This window comes from Hemicordylus capensis, chromosome 3, assembly GCF_027244095.1.
Source record: "Hemicordylus capensis ecotype Gifberg chromosome 3, rHemCap1.1.pri, whole genome shotgun sequence".
Classification (NCBI taxonomy): Eukaryota; Metazoa; Chordata; class Lepidosauria; order Squamata; family Cordylidae; genus Hemicordylus; species Hemicordylus capensis.
The window spans coordinates 356,872,772-356,899,128 of NC_069659.1; the positions used below are offsets into that span (position 1 = coordinate 356,872,772).

The window sequence follows — 26,357 nt, forward strand, 5'->3', positions numbered from 1 at the left end:
GGGAGCTGGCCAGGCCAGAAGCCAGCCGCGTGTGCATTCTGCGATGTTACTTTCCGCCTTGCTCACACCTTACACCAGGCCTGCTCAACTTAGGCCCCCAGCTGTTTTTGAACTACAATTCCCAGAATCCCCAGCCACAGAGGACAATAGCCAGGGATTATGGGAATTGTAGGCTAACATTTGCAGGAGGGTCGAAGTTGAGCAGCAGCCCTGACTTACACAAACAGAGGACTGGAGGCAGCAGGTGGAGGTTGCTCTTGAAGCTGCATTTTCCCCGCCCAGACAACGAGCCAGTCCCAGGAATGCTGCTCCTCAGTCTCCATTTGCTTTATGGATCTTGTCTTTTTTTTTCTTTTTAAAAAATGTATATGTTCCTTTTCAGCAAAAGCTTCCAAGGCAGCTAATGATGCAGACACATTTAACAATTTTAAACAATGATTGAAACTGAAGTCTGCTCGGCACAAATATTTTGTTATACACTCATTAGCAGCAGCAAGAGCAATAATCTGAATCACTGGAAAAGGCTTCGCTCCCAAGGCTTTGTTGAGGAGGCTTCGGAAATGGACAAGCTGCCCCATTGCATAGGTTTTGTTATTAAAGCTCGGGCAAACCTGTGACATCCTATGCAACACAATGGGACCCACTTTGGTAGTGTGTTGCTCTTTCATCTTGAATCCAATCCTCTGCCCCTGCAGCTAAACTGGATCTTACTGTTCAATTGAGAGAGGATAATTATAGTCTGAAGGGTTGGTGATTCTGTACTCTGGGCAAACTGCTTTGGTTATATCTGATTAATTGGATGTTTTGTTTTGAAACTAGGCTTAGCTTGTGCTCATTATACCCTGGAAAAACCAATGCAAAAATAAAGTTTTTTAAAAATAAAATCACCAACAAAAGAACAGCAGCAGCAAAACAGCAATATAAATGGAGAACAGCGCGAATAAAATACATCAGAAATGGCCAACACAAAGTGCATCCAACAAATTGTGGTTGGGGGTGATGGGGGTGTTAGGCCAACCACAGCTGGAAAGTGTCAGGTTGGCTACCCCTGAAACACAGCATTAAAGATGTCAAAAAGCTAGTAAAGTAGATGTCAGCTGACAGTCTCCGTGGAGAGTATTCTGCAACTAGGGTGCCACCACTGAAAAGACTCTCACACCATCACCTGCCTCACCTCAGGTGGTAGCAGCACCTGGAAGTGGTGCAAGGCCTCTGAGGCAGATCTTAAAGAACAGGCAGGCTCTGAAGAGAGCAGGTGACCCTTCAGGCAGCCCCACTCCAGCCACCCATATGGCTTTATAGGTCAAAATCAGCATCTGTGGCTGCTTCACTTGGGGTTCAGGTCCAGTACCCAGGACCTGGCTGTATCTATAGGCCCATTCACAAGTTACGTTCAACACTCATACAACAAGTGAACACAGGTACAGATATGTGCACATGTGATGCTGAACGCAGGTACAGAAGTACACTCCCTGTCTGTGCCATGCATTTGGAGGGCCTGAATGCAGGTTCACTTTAAAAATGAACACAGGTACAGTCATTCACACAAACACATGTAAAAGTGCACAGACATCTGTACACTCATATAGCATAATGTCTGAACAGGGCCTATCTGATTCACACAGTTCTGAAATGCCAGGACCCTTCTAACCCTCCTATAAAATCCGGACTAGCAGAAGGAGCCTCAAGATGGGCTAAGGATGGTGCAAGAGATCCTTCCAGAGCAACAGCTCCAGATGCACCATGTAAGCGGGGCAAGCTGTGCATTGCAGGGCAAGCCAAAGCCCATGTGTGGGAAGACTCGTGTTCACCACAAAAGCTTCCGGCCCACTTTCGGAAGCTTGGCAAAGGAGCAGAAAACTGCATGGGCTGCCCTGCCGTTTGGGGCCCACAGGAACCCCAACTTTGCTGAAATCTGCAGGGATAAACACATTACACACACAAACCCAGTCCACAATCACAGCACATCTCGGGGGTAATTTGAACCAGCCCGCCTTGGTTAACCATGTTTCCCCCTAACAAGCATTTTGCAGTCACAAGTGATGAGAATGAGAGGGAAGGAAGTTGTTTGACGGTCACTGCAGCAGCCACAAAAACCAACCTGGCAGTCTAGTTTGCTTCATGCAATGTGAGACCATAGCATTTATTCATTTATTACTGTTTTCACCACACCCATTCTCAAGGGGAAGGTGAAATCTTTGGAGTCCATGACGTGTATGGCAGCTCAGTTTGGTTTGATGATATTCCCTTGGAAACCACAAAGCATCGCAGCTCATCTGAGGGACAAGGAGAAATGGCTGTGTATGAACTCGTGCAAAATTCAAGCTAGTCTTCCTGGCCTGCTTGCTGTCACTATTCTCTCATTCTGTTGCTGGTTGGCACCATCTCCTCTGCCCCTCGCCCACCCCAAATAACTACTGAGTTGTATTTCTGGAAATTGTTCTAGGAGATCTCAGCCAATCAGGGATCACATCATGAATGGGATGAAGCCAAGATACAAGAAGATAGCCAATCATTTCTAGCTACATAACAACATCACATGGGGCAAGTGAAGACAACTGAGAGCAAGGGCAATGCTTCTTGTATCAGTCACATGGGTGAAATCATCCAATTGGGGCTCATTTACTTTATTTACCCAAATCCAAGACATGCCCCCTCCCACTCAGTTCTTTCCTGTTAAATATAGTGGGTTCTTCTTGAATTCAGAGTCCTCTTTGCTTTGAGTAAATACAGGTATAACCTGCATTTAACCTCTATTGTTTAAGGCATCATTTTAAATTCAGAGTCACCTTCCATTCAGGTAAATACGGTAGCAAACAGGAAACCATCACAACAATACATGGTCACTCAGAGCTGGCTGTTATTATTATTGGGATTAATGGGATTTCAGCATGCCTAGCCGCTGTGCTGAATGGTGGCCATTGGGGGGCTCTGGGCATTTCTCCCAGCCTCCACGCCTGTAAGAGGGGGTGAACAGCCCTACCTCGCAGGACCGTTGTGAGAGAGAATGCCATAAAGACTGCCAAGCGTTTGCAAGGGTTTTAAAGAGACCTATTGAATGAACAGTCTGAACGAGCAGTGTTCAAAGACAGTAAGGAGAAATCCACCAGGACTGATTGATTATTGATACTGTGAAAAGTGGCACAAAAGCTCTGAAAGATTAGCCCCTTCCTCTCAAGGACACTTGGTTGGTTGCTGTAAACCAAATGATGAGATCATCTGGCCAAGCACCCTTTGGTTGACAACAGCAGCAACAACAATAAATATTTATATACAGCTTTTAAACAAAAGTTTCCAAAGTGGTTTACACAGAGAAATAAATATATAAGATGGCTCCCTGTGCCCGAAGGGCTCCCAAACTAAAAAGAAACCTAAGATAGACACCAGCAACAGTACAGTAATGGGGGTGGAGAGGGCCAGTTACTCTCCCCCTGCTAAATAAAATCACCACATTAAAAAGGTGCCTCTTTTCCCAGTTAGCAGGGGTAACCAGTTTATTTTATTATTTGTTTGTTTGTTTAATTTCTAGATCGCCCTTACAGAATCGCTCAGGGCGGTTCACAAATATCACAAAACAGTTAAAACCAATCAATGACTGGGAACAAAGATTTTAAAATGCAATAAAGCAGCTAAAAAAATAAAAATAAAACAATTCAAACCCTTATACAAACCCAATACATTAAGAACTCTTTAAAACAAATTAAAAACCCTGGAAGGCCAGGCCGAACAGGTAGGTCTTTAGGGCTCTCCTCTGCTTAAGAAGTTTAGTGCCTAACTTCTTTCTGGGTGGGTCAAATATTTCTTGCAAACAGACCTGTGTGGGTTTTTTTGTCTGTCTGTTTGTTTTTTTACATTTTGTATCCCGCTCTTCCTCCAAGGAGCCCAGAGTGGGGTACTACATAGTTAGGTTTCTCCTCACAACAACCCTGTGAAGTAGGTTAGGCTGAGAGAGAAGGGACTGGCCCAGAGTCACCCAGCTAGTTTTCATGGCTGAATGGGGATTTGAACTCGGGTCTCCCCGGTCCTGGTCCAGCACTCTAACCACTACACCATGCTGGCTCACCACACTGGTTGTAGGCGGTGGCTGTCCCCCTCCCAGACCTAACACCTTCCTCTAGACCTCAGGTGTGTTTTGGCAGGGGGCAGATGGGTGCATTTCCATGTGACTCTCAGCTGTGGCTGGCACTAGAAATCACAGTGCCCACGGGTGACAGACTTTATCCCACAGGACACAAGGTGCACCCTCAGCGCACATCCTCGCCAAGGTAGGCGTGAACTCTCCGGGGCAGCTGAGCATTTTCCAAGTGGCTCTGGCTGGTGCTGGGAACTACCACAGGGGGGCAAGATGGAAAGGCGCATGCGTGTAACGCCCTCGGGGACATGTGCCTCAGAAGAGGGAGAGCCCTCAGAGCCACTCAGGCTTTTCCCCAGAACACTTGCTTGCCAGGAAAGCGCATCAATATGGAGGCAATTCTGGGCTGAGCTGAAGAGATCTCACCCATCCCAAAGTCACCCACATCTATCTGCTGGAGTCAAGAGGCATCTGCTCATGCAGGGCCTGCTGGAGCTTCCGTGGGGCCGCGTGGCCCCCGAACTCCCCAGCCCCCGATCCGGCTGCCCCGGCAGGGCCTCCCCATCATCTGCGGGGAGGAGAGTGGGCTTAGCCCGCTCTCCTCACTAACCTGGACAAAGAGCGTCTCACTGGTCATGAATCCCGCCTCACTGTATTTACCTGGTTCCAAGACCAGGTTTCCCCCAAGTCTTCTAAGGAGATGAGAGCTGGTCTTGTGGTAGCAAGCATGGCTTAGCTAAGCAGGGTCCGCCCTGTTTGCTCATGAATGGGAGACTTGATGTGTGAGCACTGGAAGCAATTCCCCTCAGGGGATGGAAGCGATCTGGGAAGAGCATCTAGGCTCCAGGTTCCCTCCCTGGCAGCATTTCCAAGAGAGGGCTGAGAGAGACTCCTGCCTGCAACCTTGGAGAAGCCACTGCCAGTCTGTGAAGACAATACTGAGCTAGATAGACCAATGGTCAGACTCCGTATATGGCAGCTTCCTATGTTCCTAATATTAGAAATCAGGAGGTTGTCTGAAATTCAGAGACCTGTTCCTTTTCAGTCAATGCAGATATGTATTTAAACCCCTACTTTTTAAGGGGGTTGTCTTAAAGTCAGAGTTGTTTTCTATCCAGGTTAATACGGTATGTGTCAACAGGGTGCAGCCGTCACCCAGAGACAGGTTCTTTCAGAGAATGAATCTTGCCGTGCTGGGATGTTCAGTGGCAACACCCAGGTACAGACTGCGCTGATGATTCGTGAGCCAAATAAATCCTGCATCCTAATAATTGCAAATGATGATCCCTTTTCTGAGTCCTAGGGAGAAACTGCATGGGGATTATTATCCCTTTGGAGACCAGAAGGCAGCCAAGGTGTGGGGAGTGGATTGCAATTACTGCAATATTCACGTTGCATCCAAAGAAGGGAAAGGGCATTTCAGTGTGGGAATCTCTAGACACCCAGGGCTTCATTTGGTGTAAGTGTGCCATCAAGTCGGTGTTGACTCCTGGTAGAATACAGGAAGGGTTGACCGTTGCCTCCTCCCTCACAGTATGAGATGATGCCTTTCAGCATCTTCCTATATCACTGCTGCCCGATAGAGGTGAATTGGGGTTTAATCTGAAGTATAGCTCAGCCCCATCATCTGTATCCAGGGAGAAGTGAAGCGATGCACAAAGAAAAGCCTGCAGCAGAGTGCATTTCCCTCACCACTGAGCAGCTCAGTCCAAGGAACTTCAGAAGCCCCAACAGCACCTGTGAGAAGTTCAGCTTGGCCTTGGGTTCGAGCCTTCTGCCTTCCTCTTGACAAGTATCCAGGCCTAGTTCCCTGCTGCTGCTCAAGGTGGCCTTTCATGTACCTTTGCCACTAAGGTGCGTCAAGGGATCTCCAGATCCCCAAAGCAGCCACACTCCAGAAGAAACCACCACCCAGAGTTTGGTGACAAGGTAGCAAGTCCTTGTGATAGGGGCTGGCAGAGCCCACTAGCTGGGGGGGGGCACCAGAGCAGGGCAGCCCGCCCCAGCCCACCACGGCCACCTGCCAAGGCTTCAAGCCTTGACTTCGGGAGCTGCAGGTTTGCTGCTGAAGTCAGAGCGCAGCTGGAAGGAGTGGGAGGCTTGCTGAGCGAGGCACGGCTCCTAATCAGCTTATGGCATCAGCGGCAGACCAGAGGCGCTTTCTGACGCCCTTGGAATAGCTGAGCAGTGTGACTCCGCAGAAAGCAGCCTTTAATTAGAGCTCAGCCCCAGAATCTGTCTTCAGTGCCAAAACTCTGCCCTGGAAGAGGAGCGATCACAACAGCGGTGGCAGAGAGCCTCTGAGCATGTGCAGAGAGCCCTCCCCTCACCACTGAGTAGCCACAAACAACCTGTTCTCCACACCAATCTGGGCTTCAGAGGAAGCTGTCCCTGCTGTTGCCCCCAGAGAAGCTTGCGCACCGTGCTGGGGTGGGGGGTAGGACTGCCTCAGAAGATGCTTCAGATCCTCTCCGCTCCCCACAGCACAGCAACCTCTCTCAGAAACGCGCTCACACAGATCCACAAAGGCTTCCCATGAACTGACTGAAGCAAAATCTAAAGTTGGAACCTGAACATTGCAAACCCGTGAATCTTTTGGTCAGTTTGTACAAGTGGCTGTGACTTATGCCTGCCACCTGGACACTCCCAGGCTTGTATTTCACCCCATTCACACAGAGAAAGGGGATCTGGACAAGTGCACGCCAGGGACCATCCCAACCACAGTGGCTGTTCTGGGGCAATCCTATGTGCCCAGCTAGGCACACACTCCCCACCTGCACACACCATGTCCTGCAAGCAAAGAGGAGCAGTTGTGTGAACTCGGGCAACTTTGCATGCAGCAAGAGGGCCCCAAATGGCAAACCAGCCCCATTTGGTACATGTTGTGACAGACATAATTTCAGCTCAAATAGCCACAAGACAGCCTTTGCAAAGCTGCTGTCCACTCACTGCTATAAACCAGACGGCCACTTGATTCGCTCTTTCTAGGAGCCACATGAAAACATCGTACGGAAATTCCTGCCAAGTTCCAAGTTCTGGCCTCTGCTAATTGCAGAGACCACCTCGCCACGTTTCCTCTCTCCCTCCTCCAGAAAGAGCCGCTTGCTCTACACACTCTTTGCAACCCACCCTTCATATTAAAACATATCAAATCAACAGCCTTTTCTCTTTTTTTGCCATTGTGCATCTGAGTGGAGAAACCCTCAGTTTTATGATCTGAAATAATTTGTCTTTCCAGTTGGAACTCTGGGCTCTCCACCACAAAACCACTTGAATAATCTCAAAGAGATTTGTGTCTTTAACAAACCAGGCAAAACTTGTCTCCTGGTGCTTGGGTGTGACTAAAGCAAAAAATATATAGTGTACTGGGATCTATACAAATGTACCACAAAAAGAACCAAAAAGAGCCTTGCACCTACTTTCACAAGAGCATTTTCTAGAAGCAACAGAAGTGGTAGCACAAAACTGAATGTTTGTTCAGCTCAAATATCTTTGAGACAAGAATGTTTCTACTTCATTTGGCAATATAACCACTCTATTATCAAGATATTTGAGTATACCGATCACTGTCAACTTACAAGATCCATGTCCACCAGCACTTGATAAAGAACTATTTTGAAACGGACGTCACCGGGTCACTGTACTGTGTGGACATCTTCACCAATAATTTCATCTTGGGGACACCATTGCTCTTTTGATATATAGTCTGTGGAATCTATCATTAATATGGTCATTTCTACTGTGGATTTTATTGTTTCTTGATGTATGTAACATTGTTCTATTTACATCCAACCCATCAATATTGAATACACTTTCTAATACTTCGCTGGTCAATGACCGAATAAACTTATCTCTCTCTCTTTCTAATATAGTAATTAGAAGCCTCAGTTCCCCTCTGTAAAATGGGCATAACAACCACCAGCGTCTCAAGATTGTTGTGAGTCAACACAATATTGGGCAGTCCTTTGACTTTTGCCAGGTGCTAACAAAATGCAAAGCCCCCCGCAAGCACTGCCTGTTTGTCCCCAGAGAGCGGCAGGGAGGTCCTGTCTGCACCTGCTTACTCTTTTGGTCGAGGCTTTTGGGCTGTCCCCACAACACATCAGATCGGGCCAGCTGCTTACCTGCCAGCTTGAGGAGGGAGTCGTACACTTTGCACTGCATCTGTCCGGTGCTCTGTATGACGCAGGTCATCCAGAGGCCCTGGTAGATGGCCTGGGCTGTCACGATGTTGTCCCCAGCATAGGAGGAGATCTTCCACTGGGGCATGGCTGTGCTGATGACGATGCCAATCCAGCCAATGAAGGCCAGGATGAAGCCAAGCATCTGCAGACCACCGTTGGCCATCTTTGCCTAAGTGCCCCTGGAAGTTTGCAGAGAAGTGGCTGGGTCGGTTCCTTGGTCAGGCCTTCGGGCGCTGATGCTGCAGAGGCAAAGGACGCTTCTTGTCCTTCCACGTCTTTTGTAATCCAAGAGACTTTAGTGCTGGCAGCTGCTGCTGGGCTGAGGAAACACCTGGACTGAAGTTGGGAGCACCTCTGTCTCCCTATTTAAACCCGTCCTCCGAGAGCCCCCTGGTGGTTTCACTTGAGTTTGTCGGTGCCGCCTGGGTTGCTTTTTGCTGGACGTTCAGCACCACCAAAAGCCTGAAGTCAGACAGAGCTCTTTCCTTCACAAGGAAACGACTCTCTATTGCAATTGAGGCGGGGGCAAAGACCCTTCCTCCAGCATCCTAGGCCTGTGCTAGGCCGACACCGTTCATGTCCTTATGTTCAAGCCAGTCATCTCTGCTGCTGCGTGCTTCAGTACAGAATGCTCTCCCTGATGACACATGGACAGGATTTCGAGATCCACCCTGTTCCCTCAGCAGGGTTGGGATGATACAGCAAGAGTAGGAGGTGAGAGGGGACGGAGGTCCCAGCTCTTCATCATAACCATCCCAGGCTTCACCCAGACCCAGCAGCACCTTCTCTTCAGTGTCGGCTGAGTCTCTAGGCCCCTTAAGATACCCTAAGGATGAGCCCCTTCTCTCCTTCCCATTAGTCTAGGTGGGTCTGTCTGGCCACTCACTTTCCAGATCCAGGGAACTGCACAGCAATGCACAGCCCCTTCCACATTTAGCTGGTTTCCAACCACTCTCCTAACCTGAGTTGCAATTGACTTCTGTTCAGTTTTAACCAGGCTCAACCTGAGACATCAGGCATATTTATTTATTTGTTGGATTTTTATGCTGCCCTTCAACCTGTTTTCAGGGTGGCTTGCTAAAGAAATAAACAACAACTTAACCAATGTTTACTTTTTAAAAAATACAGAATAGATTTTTAAAATCCCCACTTTGAAAACTTGGGAGAGTTTTAAAAAAGGTCTTTACTTGGCATTGAAATTATGAGAACGAAAAGAGACGAACTGCACCGGCCTTTGGCTGGGGATAATGGGAGTTGTAGTCAACAACACTGGGGCCAGGTGAGCTTTCCTGGGATGGGGCTTCTGCTGGGAGGAGGACACATCTCTTTTCAGGTGCATCCTTCTCACCTCAGATGGACACTTGTCAAGGGCACTTGCTATTTCTGTTTTTATTCACCTCACAGGGTTGTTGTGATAAATCCCATGTATACCATCCTGAGCAATTTGGGGGAAATAGGTTGCGTTTTCAGCAAACTGATAAGTAATGGAAGGGGCCATTGAACTCAGACCCTGCCCACTGGGGAATCCATTCCACACTGAGTCCATTAAAATCCTAAGGACTCTGATGGATCTTTGGTGTTGTAGTATATATAGCCAATTCAATGGTTATTCCTCGATTTTCAACAAAATAATCATTAACTGAAGATAAGACTTCCAATTCCAGGTAAGACCCCCCTATTTAAGAAGGCCAAGTTCAATGGGTGAACTAGAATATTCATGGAAGGAAACAATCCACTTTGCAAATGTTGATCCACTTGGCTTATTTCAAGAGTTGTTGTTTGCATCACCACCATCAACTTCTGATTTGCTGCTTCGGTGTGTGAAGCAAAGAGCCAAACTCCTCAGTGGCATTTAAAGCATACTTAGCTCCGATGGGCTTCATTTACCTTGAGTCAGTAGCCGCTCAATCAGACCTCTGTGCCCCCACCACAGGCCCAGTCCATGGGCCCCCCAAAGCTATCGACTAAAGGAAAGCCCAGGGCTAGCAACACTCTAAACATCGCCTTACTTTGGTCCTTGAATCAATTTCGCGTTTCCTACATCTATAAGTAAAATTTAATATCAGGTTTGCCTAAAAATACACATTTGATAGGAATACAGGCCCCTACCAGTTTCTGCCCAAAATTAATAACATTTCACATGTTGGCTCCAAGAGTGGGAGAGAGCTTGCTTTGAGCCTCACAGGCTCCCCACATTGTACCATTCCCTCCCACCCCCGCAAACCCAGTCAACAGCATGTGTGTTGGGCAATGGCTGGGTGTTTGTTCTTCTCCACAACCACCACCACCACCACCGCGGCCTTGTGCAGTGTCTTGTCCTTAAGCCTCAGCCAGATAATTTCTCAGACTGTGTCCACCCAAATTGTTCTGCCACTCCAAGGCAAACAAACAACAGCTGAAAATAATAGTGCTGGGAGACGTGGGTTCAGGCGCATTGTTTTGACCTGGCGAGGGCTTCATCTTGATGACTCGGAGGGATCTCACCTGGGCTTCTCTGAGCAATTTGTAAACCTCGGCCTTAAGTGGTGATTAACCAGAGGGGCTCAGCCAACCGCAGGCAGGCCACCTACCCCACGGAGTAAACAAGGCTGGCTCAATAACAAAAAGAAAACAGTCAACACTTCACTGCCTCTGCCACACAGATGAGATTGTTTTCCCCCTTTGGGCTCAACTGGGGATCTTTCTGAAATTTTCCCCACCCAGCCTGGCCCCATCCACACACATACCAGTGTGTGTATATGGAGGAAGATCTGGGGGAAGTTGCAAATATACCTTTTGTTCTTGCGAAGAGTAGTTTCAGACCACAGTTAGAATGTACCCAAGTTAGCATTTAATTTTCTAAGCCTCGGCACTGTAACAACCTTGTTTCTGTTTTGTTTTTGGGTTTCATTCACATGGTGAGTGCTCTCACAGCAGACAGGTGGGCCACTGTGCGAAACAGGATGCTGGACTAGATGGGCCTTGGGCCTGATCTAGCAGGGCAGTTTTTATGTTCTTATGTTCAGTAACTTCTTCAGCAAAAGTTGAAAGCTCCTCACTTTTTCACAGCCTTCACTGCCAGCTCAGTTTACTTCTTGCTGTTGGCATCATGGGCAGAACAGAGGAGAAAGCCTCAACTTCAGAGTTCCCTGCTAGAGTAAAGACATTTCATCCATGCATTTCCTTGTTATCCTGCCTTAAGATACCGGTCACCATATCTTAAGAAGGATATCGTAGAAATGGGAAAGGTACAGAAGAGGGCAACCAAAATGATCAGGGGCCTGGAGCAGTTTCCTTAGGAGGCTAGGCTACAGCATCAAGGACCTTTTAGTTTGGAAAAGAGGCAACTAAGGGGAGACATGATCGACATGTATCAAATTATGCATGGAGTGGAGAGGGTAGCCAGAGAGAAATTTCTCTCCCTCTCTCACAACACTATTATTATTATTTTATTATTATTTTACATTTATCTCCCGCTCTTCCTCCAAGGAGCCCAGAGCGGTGTTCTACATACTTGAGTTTCTCTTTCACAACAACCCTGTGAAGTAGGTTAGGCTGAGAGAGAAGTGACTGGGCCAGAGTCACCCAGCTAGTCTCATGGCTGAATGGGGATTTGAACTCAGGTCTCCCCGGTCCTAGTCCAGCACTCTAACCACTACACCATGCTGGCTCTCTAGAACCCGGGGTCACCCCATGGAACTGAAGGTTGGGAAATTTAGGACTGACAAGTGGAAGTACTATTTCACACAGCGCATCATTAACCTATGGAATTCCTTGCCATGGGATGTGGTGATGGCCACCAACTTGGATGGCTTTAAAAGGGGCTTAGACAGATTCACAGAGGACAGGTCTATCAATGGCTACTATTCTGGTGGCTATGGGCCAACTCCAGCCTCAGAGGCAGGATGCCTCTCAATACCAGTCACAAGGGAGCAACAGCAGGAGGGAGGGCATGCACATACCTCTTGCCTGTGGGCTTCCCAGGGGCATCTGGTGGGCCACTGTGTGAAACAGGATGCTGGACTGGATGGGCCAAGTTGTGCCTGATCCAGCAGGGCTGTTCTTATGTCCTTATGCCTTGTTTCCAGGGAACTGAGAATAGCTTACATGGTCCTCCTCCTGTCTTTTCATCCTCACAAAAATCCTGTGACAGAGCTGGAAGATGGAGACAACTTGTTCAGGGGCGTTGCTAGGAGAGATGCAGACCATGTTCACCTGGTTCATAACTGTGTGGGAGATTTGAACCCAGGCGCCTCTCTCGTACATGATGCCATCCACAACAGGATGTTGCTCAGCTGCTGTTTGCATGTGAAGGTACAAACACACCATGAAATGAAAGGGAAAGGGAAATGTCAAAGTGCTGGAATTTTGCCATAGACGTTGTCTCAGTTCTTTGTATGGAGCATGTTTCTCTATGTGAATGTCTCTATATACTGGCTTGAGGGTGGAGTGACGGTTTGTCTGTCAGCCCCTCACTTGCTGCCTTGAATTCAAACTTAGAGCTTCTCCCTCGCTCTGCATAAGAGACTCTTAGTTTATTGTCCCCCCTCCACACACACACACTTAGCCTATGTTTTAGTTAGTAATAAATGTGAAACTCTTGTTGCTCAGTTAAAGTTGCTTCCTGTTCAATTTCACCATAAAGACGGTGGTCAAGGGAAGTCCTGTCACTGTGATCCCTCTCCCACAATGCCCATTCCTGGGACTGTCCAAATAGCCCTCCAGTAGGGAGAGGACCCACCAGCACTCATTCATTCATTCATTCAATTTATACACCTCCCTTCCAAAAGTGGCTCAGGGCAGTTTACATCAAAATAAAACCATTAAAATCAATTAACAATTAAAAAATTTCTCTGCAACAAAAAGGAAGAGAGGTTGATCAGCAAAACCAAGGCAGCATCGTTGAAAAAGAAAGAAGTCTGGTCAGCCTCCCTTCACCCTGCAACATGACAGCAGTGTTGCTGGTTAGTGCTGGTGGATCCTCTCACCTCTGGAGGGCTATTTGGACAGTCCCAGCAATGGGCATTGTGGGAGAGGGATCACAGTGACAAGACTTCCCTTGACCACCAACTTTATGGCCCTAATGCACGTACAGAGTGCAGAAAGCACAGTCCCCCACCACTTGCACTATCCACACACAAGTAAACTTTGATGTGCACAGCTCCAGCTGGCTGGGAGACAGTGAGCCAACAGCAGCAGCAACAGCAAATATTTATCTACCACTTTTCAATAAAAGGTTCCAAGTGGTTTACATTGAGAAACAACTAATAAATAAGATGGCTCCCTGTCCCCAAAGGGCTCACAATCTAAAAAGTAACATAGGATAGACACCAGCGACAGTTACTGGAGGGATGCCGTGCTGGGGGTGGAGAGGGCCAGTTACTCTCCCCCTGCTCAATAAAGAGAATCACCACAGTAAAAAGGTGCCTCTTTGCCAAGCTATCAGGGGTTAGCAGCAGGCCTCACCTGGCTAAAGGCCTTTCTCAGAGATGAAAGTTCCACCCAGCAGCAACTGGGCTGGATGAGGGATAACAAGCTGAGACTGAATCCAGACAAGACAGAGGTACTTATTGTGCACAGTTGTCACTCAGGAAGCGATATTGATCTACCTGTTCTAATTGGGGTCACACTTCCTCAGAAGGAACAGGTATGCAGTCTGGGAGTGCTTCTGGATCCACACCTTTCCCTGGTTCCCGAGGTTGAGGCAGTGGCCAGAGGCGCTTTCTATCACCTTCGGTTGATACGCCAGCTGTGTCCGTTTCTTGAGGTTCATGAGCTCAATACAGTAGTACACGTGTTGGTAACTTCCAGACTTGATTACTGCAATGTGCTTTATGTGGGGCTGCCTATGTATGTAGTCTGGAAACTACAATTAGTACAGAACGCGGCAGCCAGGTTGGTCTCCAGGTCATCTAGAAGAGACCATATTACTCCTATATTACAGGAGTTGCACTTGCTGCCAATAAGTTTCCAGGCAAAATACAAAGTGCTGGTTATAACCTATAAAGCCCTAAACACCTTAGGCCCACAGTACTTAAGAGAGTGTCTACTTCTGCATGATCCCCATCATTCACTGCGTACATCAGGGGAGGCTCGTCTCTGGCTACCTTCATGTCGTCTGGTGGCCACCCAGGGACGGGCCTTCTCTGTTGTCGCCCTCAGACTTTGTCGCCCTCAGACTTCCCATGGGAATAAGAGTCTCCCCATCTCTAGTGGTTTTTAAAAAGTGTCTGAAGACTGATCTTTTTACCCAGGCCTTTTAGCTTTTTCACTTTTAAAATTTTGGATTGTTTACTGATTTGTTTTAAACTGTTTCTAGCATTTAACTGATCTTAATGTTTTGGTTTGGTTTGGTTGTGAACCGCCCTGAGACCTTGGTTTGGGGTGGTATACAAATACGTTAAATTAAATAAATAAATAAATAAATAAACTTGGGAAGCTGAATGAGGGGCAAGACTGAGTCCCTCACCCGCTTCCCTGCCAAACTGCTGACCGCAGGGCCTGTCCTGATTCTGAAAGGTCTCTGTGCATGCAGCCTTGACTCCTGGGTGCACATCACTTTGCATCCAGGTGATAGCACACTGGGGTTTGCTCTACACGAGGGCATTCCCAAAAGCTCATATTAAAAGGTGGCGCAGCAGGGAAATGCTTGACTAACAAGCAGAAGGTTGCCCATTCAAATCCCCACTGCTACTGTATCGGGCAACAGCGATATAGGAAGATCCTGAAAGGCATTATATCCTACTGTGTGGGAGGAGGCAATGGGAAACCCCTCCTGTATTCTACCAAAAGAAAACCACAGGGCTCTGTGGGCACCAGGAGTCGAAATCGACTTGTCGGCACACTTCAGCTAGGGTGTAATTCTAAAAACAGCAAGAGGATATAAACCATGCTTCTAATTCTACATTGCAAATATCTTCTTAGAGAAAAGACAGGATTATCCCCTGTCTTTTCAAGGCAATTCACCGGATAGCAAAGCAAGGACCAATGACTACTGTAAACTTTCTGTAAGAGGAAATGTGAGCTCAGCAACTAGCTTCCCCCAGAGACATTACCGGAGGGCAAGTTCCAGACAATTTTAGGAGTTTAATTCTTTCACTCCATTGAACTCCTGTTGCAAGGAGTTCAATGGTGCTGGCAAAGATACATATCTCAGTACGGCCCGCTGTTCTGGTCCATCCTAAATGAGTTCTGGTCCATCCTAAATGAGCTGGACAACAACATATCCAAATTGCTAGTGTGTGTAAATCTTCCTAACATGGATCTGTAAAGGCATTCCACCGTGTTAGCATTTGGATATGTGTGAGACAGGAAAACGAGCCTGGCCATTGTGTCTCTTGATTACACATTTCACAAACATTGAGAAACAATGCTGGATTGCCCCTACCTTCACAAATTAATTACCATCTGTCCCAAAGGCAAGTCATGAGACCTGGGTGTCATGCACTGGTCAGTTCATCTGAGTTCAGGCATTAATTGATTTCTTAATAAAGTGGAATCAGACACAGGCCTGGATTTCACATAATTTTGGATTGGTAACTCTGGGTCTAACGTGGTAGTCAGGTTGGCCACAACAATCTCTGCCATTTAACTGATGCTGTAAGAAGCTGTTTCCTATCAGAAGGCCCAGACACCCATGCTCAGAGGTCCTTCCGAAAAGAAGCCCTTGTTTGGCTAAAATAAAAGCTATTTTGCATATTGCTTTTTAAAGGACCCAAGGCCTGTGCACAGAGGCCTGTAGCCTAGGTGCCAAAACTACTGAAAAACCAAAAGGGACTCATTCTAGGATTCAGGGGAAACTTGGAAGATGCAGCCGTGCTCCTAGGACAATCAGAGCAGCAGCTGAGAGACCTGGATGAGTCACTTGCATTTCTTTCTGAAGCCACTAATGCAGAGTATCTTCTTGTAATGTGTAAGGAATGTGAGATAGAGAGTTACACTCGGAGTCCCCCAGAGTATTGATGGAAGCCACTCTTCTATGCATTGGCTCTGTTAAGGACACCCTCCTAGGCTGCATCACACCATTCAAGGCCTCAGCCTCTTGGCCTCCCATTCCTTGGAACCTCTACAAACAAGCACGGGCTTCTTTTCCATCCCTTGGTACCCCTTTAAGACATTCCAGTGCATTGATCCAATGATCCCAGTGCATTGGCTGGCCTTGTCTGCCTGTTAGAAGAACTTTCAGCTCTGACTTTGTCCTCGCAGAAATGCTCACTGGAATCCAAATTCTTTTCTGCCACACCCCTCTCTATGGGAGGAGAGCTGGTCTGGTGGTAGTGTTGGAACTATTTTTTTAAATCAACCGCCTTAAGATTGTTTTAATGAAAGGCAGATTAGATATTTAACAATACATTTAACAATAAAATAAATTCCTAATTTCCCTCAGTAGCCAGATTTCAGTGATAGGTTTATTGGGTCCTGACCAGCTGTTTGCCCTCTACCCAGAAAGTGAAACACACAAACCAGAAATCAAATTAACATTTTATTTAAGTTACAAAAGAAATAAGGAAGAAAAGCTAATCTTAATTTTTTGAAAAAAGAATTCAGTAGGCACTTCATGGAGTAGAGGATTAGACAAATTCACAGAGGACAGGTCTATCAATGGCTACTGGTCTGGTGGCTATAGGCCACCTCCAGCCTCGGAGGCACAATGCCTCTCAATACCAGTTGCAGGGGAGCAGCAGCAGGAGAGAGGGCAGACACAGACCTCTTGCCTGTGGGTTCCCCAGAGGCATCTGGTGGGCCACTGTGGGAAACAGGATGATGGACTACTAGAGGGGTGGCTGTGGCCACCCATCTCCCCAGCAGCTCCTCAGCCTGCTGCTTCCTCAGGGCACTCTTGGGACAGAACAAACAAATAGCCCTCTGACTGTAGGGGGTTGTGAGTGTCGTCCCTGCTTGCCCTGTCCTCTGGATTGGTCCTTCTGTTTTGATTTTCCCAGGTTCTCCCCCCTCCTCCTTATTAGTGATATTTCAGAATGAGAAAGAGGGACACTGTGAAACACACACACACAGACACACCCCAGGGCAGGAAATAATGCCCTCTTCCTGGGCCGGAATTCTGGGCATCTATCCATCTAAATGCACTAAATGTGCACACACACACACACACACCCCTGGTAAATTTCCAAGTGCCACTCGGGGGTCAGGATAGGGGCACACCTGGGTAATTTTGGCTCCCGGACTTGAAAGGCTCCAGAGGCCACCCTGTCGCGAGGCCCCCATGCTGCCGTGAAGCCCCCCCCTCTTAATTTTTTTTAGTGCAAACCTGGGGGGCATCTGTCCTGGGGAGCCTCCTGCCACCACTGCCCCAGCTGCTGCATCACTCCTTGCCCCTTTTGCCGCCTCTTCGTGGCCGCCATGTGCGCATCTGGGTTGGGTGGGTGGTGATCTGAGCAGGCCTCCCCACCCCGCATGGTGGTGGCAGCAGGTGGGGAGAGCCTTCTGGGCCTGTCCGTCTGGCCCAGCGGCCCTTGAGAACTGCAAGCTGCTCCAGAGCACCTGCACAGTTGGGACAGAGCATCGCACGCCCGTGGCATAAATAGGCCTGTTTTAGATATCCTTTCATTATTGCGAGTTCCGTTGCTGCTTGTGCCCTCAAGAACCCACATGTTAAAAATACTGCTTGTATCATGGTGTGTGTGTATGTGTAGGGGGATGATGCTCAACTTGCAGTGTGGTGGGGGGGAGGGGGGCTCCAATGGCCTTTAGGTCCAGTTGCACTTCTGGCTACATTGCCTACAGGCTGGCCATTTGTCAGGTCAGCTGTGCAGCTCTACCTGGTGAATGGCCAGCCGGCAGGCAGTGTGGCTCCCAGGCAGGGCGCAGAGCAACCTGAGCTGTCAAGAAGCAGAGGCAGCAGATGAGCTGATACTGTAGCAGAGAAACCACTGGATCCCTCTTTCCTCACCTGGCTCCCTCTTTTCCTGCCTGCATCCGTCAGAGGCTCCTTTTCATTTTTAAAAGAAAAGAAAAGTGGGGATGGGGATCTGGGGGTTGCATGAAATACCTTGCTTCTTATCCTCAGGCGCATTTGGTCCTGAGCCTCTCCCACTCACGGCCACATACAAATACTGTTGGGCGTTGTTAATTTTACCCCCAGTAGGTAAACAGCAGAGCACTAAGGAAGAGTGGTTTACAGAGATAGAGATAGAGATAGAGATAGAGATAGAGATAGAGATAGAGATAGAGATGGGGCTCCTTGTCCCCCGAAGGGTTCTCAATCTAAAGAAAAAAGGAAAGATAGACACCAGCAACAGAGGTGTTGCTGTTCATTGCCTGGAGGGCCTCTGCACCGCGGATATTGTCTGCCCTGGTTACGGTCTGCTGCATACTTGCTGCCTTGCACTGGGATGCCGCCAGGACCTGTGACATTGGCTGCCTCTGCTCCCTTTTCTCTTTCCACCACGTCAAACTCCACAGTCTCTCCGCCTCCTACACTGCGATGGTACTTCCTGGGCTTATTTTTCATAATAGCAGTCCAGTGGACAAACACATCTTCCTTGGTGTCATTCCTCTTGATGAAGCCATAGCCTTTCCTTACGTGAAACCATTTCACTGTCCCCCAAACCTTTGTTGCTTTCTCCTTATGGGGTTGGGAAGAAGAGGCGTCCGCTTGCTGACTGTGGGTGGCTTGCTCCCCATGTTTTAATCCCTCTTGTACAGGATGCTTCTCACCTGGAAGTCCCAGGATCCTTCTCACCTGGCTGTTCCAGACATGCGAGGCCAAGTCATTGCCGATCAACATAGCAACAGGACGTTGATCCCAAATTTCAATCTCCCATTCACCTTTCCAGTCGTGAATCTGGATAGGCAACTTCACCAGCGGCATCCCCTTCTTTCCACAGGCCCCTTCAGTGTATATTATAGGTGCGTTGGTCGAGGGGTGGTCCTTGAGAAGAGCCTTGTGCACCACAGAGATGTCAGCTCCTGAGTCCCTTTGGGCCACAACTAACTGGCCATTGACATTTACTAGAACTCTCTTCTCCTGGGGAATAATGTCCTCATCGAACACTATCTGAGCTTGGCTAGTCTTCTCTTTCCTCACTTCTGGAAGACAGCATACACGCTTGACACGTTGAAAGGGAGGTTCATCCGCAGGATGGCCTCCAGGTGGGGGAAACAGCTCCTGCTTGAATGCAGTGAGGGGTACAGAGGCCTCTGACCCTACGTGGGCTGGGCGTTGTTCCTCCCGATGCACTAAGGCTTCTGGGTGTATTTTCAGGGGAGACTTGCAACTGGCCTTAGTGAACCTTTCAGGCAACTCCCCGGCTTCTGTAATGGTCCGTAGAGCTTGACTGAGCAGCTGTTCATAGAGGGAGGCTTGAAGTTGCAGGAGGAACTGCTCAACTTGTATGAGGTTCACCAAGCCTTCCAAGGTCTTCACTCCTGCCCTCTCCATCCACACTTCACTGGTCTGCCTCAACTGATGAGCAAAGGTCTGGTAGGTATCATTGAACTTCTTCTGGAGGCTATGAAACTTCCAGCGGGCATTCTGGGGTGGGGGGGTGTCCCATCTGGGACTTGACTCTTTGCTGGAAAAGCTGATAGTCACCCATTTCTTTCACCTTCATGTCAGCAGAGACAGCCAACAGTGTCCCAGGTAATGGTCTCAGGTAATGCATGTACTCTGCCTCAGGTATTTTATAACTGATGCATGTTCTTTCAAAATTGGCCAGATATGCATCCACCTCCTCCTCATCCTTGTAGTCAGGAAACTTCTTTCCCCCCACAAGTGCAGTTGGGCCAGTTGGTTGTGGAACGGTCCCTTTATTAATCTGCACCATCTCAGCCTCATGGGCTAACTTAGCTTTCCTCTGCTCCTCTGCTCCTCCCTCTCTTTCCATTTCCATTCTCTTTCTTACCCTGAGGAGCATTCACACTGACCCTTATTCTGGTCTGTCGTTTCCCAAGAGCTAGAAATAAAACAAGCATTTACTTGCTTTAATCTGCTTGCAAAAAACAACCCCCCCCCTCTCTCTCTCTCTCTTTTTCTCTTATGTATGAGGAGAAATACGTTTCAGTTTAAAAAAAAAAACCCACCCAACCCATAAGAAAAAAACCAGTGTCACACCCATTTACTCGGGGTTGTCTTAGTGTTCCTCTGGTATTCTTCCAAACCCTAATCCCACCACCCTGACACCATGTCATCGCTCCTACCAGAGCCAGAGGAGGAGGGGGAGGTTCACTGGGCTGAATCCTTGACTGCAAGAGATTCGCAGCCGCCATTTTGATGTGGGGAAACCCACTTTCCATTTAAGATTCCTGGGGTGGTGGCGGCGGCAAAACCCTCCCTAGGAGGGCTGAGCAGTCCTAAACCTCCAGAGGTGTGTGACTAAGGCAGACCCAAAAATGAAGAGGAGCACAATTCGCCAATAAGGGTTTATTATCAGATTAAAAGAAAAACAAGAGTATGCGATAAGAACAATTGTCCCTTCATAAAGCAGATTGTAAGGGAGAGAAATTCTCATTAACCAGGGGCCATCCCCAAATGGCGATTTCACTTTGTTTCACCACGGGAAGGCTAGGTGTGCGTTCAGATATTGGGGAGATCTACGTTGAAGACTGTGCGAGATATCAGGGAGCACTCCATACATGATTTGGGTTTTCCCCTGCACATTGGAGCTTAGCCCGCATTATCTCCATGCTTTAAAAAGTTCCACTTTTTACAGTGGCTCTTTGGAATTCTTCAATATATATCCAGCACATACAGAGACTTCTTCCGAGATGTATGCTGATAGAGTGCTTTTTCTTAAAGCCCAATGTTTTTCATTTTCTTCCTAATGAAATTAGAGTTTCCTCTTCTCTGAATGTTTTTTAAAAGGACTTAAAAACATACCTGTTTAATCAGGCTTTTAGTTTATACATTTAATGCTTCAATTATTAGAGTTTTTATAAATTGTTTTAATTATGTTAGTATTTCAATGGTTTTTATATTGTGAACTGCCCAGGGACATGTTTGTATAGGGCAGTATACAAATGTACTAAATAAATAAATACATACATAAATTTTAAAAGAAAGGAAAGTAATCTTATGAGATCCGCTGGCAGTCTGTGTATCAACTTTGCAATACCTAGACCAGTATGCACCAAATTTGCTGCAGGTGTAGTAACACACAGGGACAACTCAATGGCCTAGTTTGTGATGATGCCATCCACCCCAATTCAAGATGGAGCATGTGTAAACATTAGAGGTGCCAGTGGGCTAACTTGTGAGGATGGTAATTATCAGCTGAGGTTCTAGTGAAAGGAAAGGAGGCAGATTAGTTCTTACCAGAACAACTTGTTTTCCCGGGATTCTCCTCTCCAAAAAGGATGCATTTGTCACCCCCACCCTGCCCAGTCCTTCTCTCGCAAGCTCTCCTCCTGCCCTGCCTCTCCATCGCAGCAGACTGCAAATGACTGTGAAGGGACCACGGCAAAGGATCTCACCCGGCGGCCCTTCCACACAGTGATCTCACCCTCGCAGCGCATGTTTGGGTGGCTGCAGAGGCCCTCTGTGGGTCTGCCACAAGCCGCAGTCTTCAAAGTAATGGGCTTGTTTGTGCCAAACAGCAGCGTCTGGCGAGAAGCAACCAGGAACCTGAGAGAAGCCGGGCACAGGAGGAGCAGGCAGTAGCCTGCACTCAGCAAACACAAGCAAAGCAGAAGCAAACAGAACACAGAAAACAGGAGGGCTTGGTCTTGACACGCCCAGGGATGGGCCAAGCCTGTCCCTGCATTTCTGCAGAGTGTTCTGTTTTTCCACCCCATCTCTGGGGAAAGGCCTTGGAGTGTCTCAGAGAGCCCGGCTGCGGGAAGCGCAGGGTGGGTGGGTGGTAGCGTTGCCCACTGTCCCTCATTACGCGGGACGTCCCTCATGTCAGGGATGAAAGGCTGGTCCCTAGAGCGACAGCATTGGTCCCTCATTTTGCTGGCAGGGTGAGCAGCTTCTTATTTTGAGAAGTTTTGGGTTGAAAAGTGCTATAACTTGAATATGTTCTAAATAATAACAATGCTGGCATTATTCAATAGCATATAATTCAATTACATAGACATCAGGGATACTCAGGCTGTTGATTACCACTGCATACACCTCCCATCCACCACCACCCACCAGCCAGCCCCCTGCCCCCCACCCCAACTTGTGTCCTTCATTCTCGCAATGAAGTGTTGGCAACCCTGGTGGATGCAAGAAGGCAGCTCATAAAGGACCAGCATCATACGGATGGGCATGGGCCACCTTCTCCCACATGACCCTGACTAGCCCCCGAGATCTGCAGCTGAGTCCCTTCTTTGAATCCCTCCACCCACGGGCATCCATCTGCAGGACTTTTTTCAGGGGTGGGGAGGCTGCAATCCTATGCCCACATACCTGTGAGTAAGCCTCTAACAATTCAATGGGGCTGGCTCAATCTGGGTGAGAAGGGAGTACCTCCTCTTGCCCTCCCTCCGTCCCTCCCTCCAGACACTCATGCCTCCCCCATCAGAAGCAAGCAGGGCCTTGCATGCATGCACTAATTTAATCTATTTAAAACCTTTCTTTTTAGGTTGTGAACCTTTTTAGGACACAAAATCAGCTTTTTCTGTGTATCGAGAACTTTTGTTGTTGTTGTTGTTGTTGCTGTTGATGAAAGTGGTATAGTGTACAAATATTCTTCTTAATGATTTATAGCCTGCCCTTTAGGGTAAGCCCTCCCAGGGCAGCTAATAACAATCACCAAATCAGGGGGTTTGGACGAAGCCAAGTCCTCTGAGGATAGGATTGCCATATTCTGGCTTTCCAAATCCGGGTGCCTACTTTGCATATATTATGTAAATTGGCTTGAAAATAATTTCTCAGCAGAAGAGTGACTGCACGATTTGCTCCGTCACTCTGCTTCTGCAAGGGCTAGAGCTTAGCGTTGTTGCTGTTGTTTTTAAGTGAAAGCTGAAATCTGGGCAAATCTGGGTGGGCCATGCAATTCAGGTGAGATGCTTAAAATCCAGGTGAAACTCTGTTGAAGCAGCTGGTTATGTTTGCCTTGGAGAAGAGTAGACAATGAGGGGATATATTACACTCCTGCCAACATGTCCCTATTTCCCCATTCAGGCAATTGGAAAAGAGGGACATGTCGGCAGGTATGCTATTAGCCGCCTTCACCTATCTGAATGTCTATCACCCAGGAGGAGGGGCGGGGCTTGTTCTCTGTTCCTCCTGAGGGCAGGACTAGAACCAATGTTAATGAAACTGTCCTGGGGTGATTGAACACCCCTAAATCTATGTCTGGGCTTATGTGGGGTAATTAGCTCAGAAAGGACAGTTTCACATCAGATTTAATTTGCACAAAATTTTGGACTCAGGAAATGACTGGACTGAGATAAGATCTAAGTTTCCAAATCAAAGGAAGATATTTATTGTAGGGAGGGGTACAGCTGAGAGAAATATGTGGTTAAAGCAATATCACTATAAAATACGCTTAACGGCAATGAGGTGTTTTAGCTTGAAGTCCTAATTGTAGAAGTTTCCAGGCAGGCAAGAGAAAAGAGAGGGAGACGTTTGGATTTAAGAAAGGGGAACAGAGATAGAATTGGGCCCAGTGAGGGGCAAACGCTCCTATCGCCTGATCTGGACAAAGGGATCTCGAAGCTCCTGGAACCACCGAAGGACCTCGTTTCCCAGGGAGAGAGCTCCGGCTGAGGCAGTCGAGTGCAAGAAGGCTGAAGTGGTTAGTTGGTAGAGGTGAATCCAGGAGGGTGCTTCCTCTGTGGAACCAGCTTCCTATGTTAGTGAGGAAGACGGGGCAGATCAGGCTGGGCAAGGAAGCCAATCTGGAGAGTGGCGTGAAGAACTGGACACAGCCTTGTGTGGTGGCCCCGGACAGTAAATCGCCCCAACAGCAGCTGCTGACTCCAGCGTAGTGGTCCACAAAGAGCACACTGGATCATGAAACTGGGACTTCTTGTTATACCCCAAAACATAACCTGGGGGCAAATTCCAATTGACCTTTTTTGTCGGGTGGAACCGGCAAGGATTCCATTGTTGCTGGTCTCTCTTCCTGCTTCTTGTAACAAGGTGGGAACTGCTGAGGGATGCCAAGGCTTTTGCCATGAAAAGAGAGTGCATAGATGCGAGGAGAAGGAAAGTCCAGTAATCCAACCAGTACTTTTAATGGGGGCATCTCTGGGGTCTTTATCGCTGACTCAACCTCTTTTGTGAAGGGGGAAATTTACCTCCACAAGCCTGATCTGCATCCTTCCTGCTGAGATAATTGGCACATTAGCTGGCTGCCATCCCTTCTGAAAGGAGAGGATGGGGAGGCCGCTCACTCTCAGTGCAGAATGGCCTTGGCAGAGAGTTAGCCGGCTTTTAGTTAACTTCTGGGGTCTACCTGGGGTATCATAGGAACATAGGAAGCTGCCAAATACTGAGTCAGACCACTGGTCTATCACGCTCAGTATTGTCTTCACAGGCTGGCAGCGGCTTCTCCAAGGTTGCAGGCAGGAATCTCTCTCAGCGCTATCTGGAGATGCTGTGAGGGAGGGAACTTGCAGCCTTCTGCTCTTGCCAGAGCAGCTCCATCCCCTGAGGGGAATATCTTGCAGTGCTCACACATCAAGTCTCCCATTCATATGCAACCAGGGCAGACCCTGCTTAGCTAAGGGGACAAGTCATGCTTGCTACCACCAGACCAGCTTTCCTCTCCTAAAAAGATCTCAAGTACAGAGCCAGGAAAGATCTTAGGGAATATAGGAAGCTGCCATATACTGAGTCAGACCCTTGGTCCACCTAGCTCAGTATTGTCTACCCAGACTGGCAGCGGCTTCTCCAAGGTTGCAGGCAGGAATCTCTCTCAGCCCTCTCTTGGAGATGCTGCCAGGGAGGGAATTGGGAACCTAGATGCTCTTCCCAGAGTGGCTCCATCCCTTGAGGGGAATATCTTACAGTGTCTTCTAGTCTCCCTTTCATATGCAACCAGGGTGGACTCTGCTTAGCTAAGGGGACAAGTCATGCTTGCTACCACAAGACCAGCTCTCCTCCTGCATAGGGAGAGCATCCACCTGCTCCTCTTTCCAATTTGCTTGTTAAAAGCCAAATATAGGGACGACTGGCCCACTGTCGCTAAGTGACCTGTCCCCATGTGCCATAAACGGAGAGCTCACATTGCTGTGAAGCCCCTGAGCATGTCAAGAGTGAGATCCCCAAGCCCGGAGACTCAAGCACAGACGAGGGGGCTCTTGGGAGCCAGACGAAAAGTACTGCTAGCAACAGCAAGTGGTTGAAATGAGAAGGGAGCAGATTCAGGCTAGATATTGGGGGGTGGGGGGTTGCATTTCCTAACTGTGAGAGCGGTTGGTCAGTGGAACAGCCTGCCTCATGCAATGCTGGGCTTTCCTTCACTGGAGGTTTACAAGCAGAGGCTGGACGGCCATCTGGCAGGGATGTTCTAGGAGCCTCCTGCACAGAGGCAGGGGTTGGACTAGAAGGCCTCCAAGGGCCCTTCCGCTGCTGACTTTCTAGGATTCTAGGGGCAAATCACAGTATAAAACAACTCAAGCAGAAGAACAGCAGCCAAACCCAAAGGACCAGCTAAAATAAATGGTTAAATGCTTTCTAGGACAGATTTTTCATTGCTGTGGAGAGACAGGGAAGGAAAGAACCTGTTGGTGGTTATCTGTAGGGAGGGAGTTCCAAAGATGAGGTGCCAGCAGTGTTCCCTCTAACAGGGATTCCCAGAGGTTGTTGGCTACAACTCCCATACTCCCCAAGCAAAAGCCATTGCACCTGGGGATTCTGGGAGTTGTAGTCAACAACCTCTGGGAATCCCTGTTAGAGGGGACACTGCTGGGGCCACCACCAGAAAGACCAAGCAAGTGCATTTAGGTCAGATTTGCCTCTTACTGTGCCAGTAAGAGAGTGGCTGGGTTTTTTCTGTGGAAGTACTGGCACTGGCACCCCCTCCCTAGCAAATTTCACCAGAGACAACACCACAAATATTTGGGGAGGGGGCCATCGCTCAGTGGCAGAGCATCGGCTTTGCATGCAGAAGGTCCCAGGTTCAGTCCCTGGCAGCCTCTCCAAGTAGGGCTGGGATGAAAGAAAGGCTCCTGCCTGGATGCCTCAAAATGCTGGCTGCAGAGGAGCATCTGCAGGAGAGAGGGCT

General features: G+C 48.2%; 1 protein-coding gene across 1 annotated transcript in view; it reads right to left on the minus strand.

Annotated features, from left to right (window-relative positions):
• The window catches only part of CLDN1 (claudin 1), a 32,203-nt gene extending 23,628 nt beyond the window's left edge, over nt 1-8,575 (minus strand). The window contains exon 1 of the mRNA XM_053304880.1: nt 8,197-8,575. Within this exon, the coding sequence (XP_053160855.1) occupies nt 8,197-8,419 (223 nt within the window). The 5' untranslated portion in view covers nt 8,420-8,575. The remainder of the gene's footprint in view (nt 1-8,196) is intronic.
• Nucleotides 8,576-26,357: the final 17,782 nt, after the last annotated feature.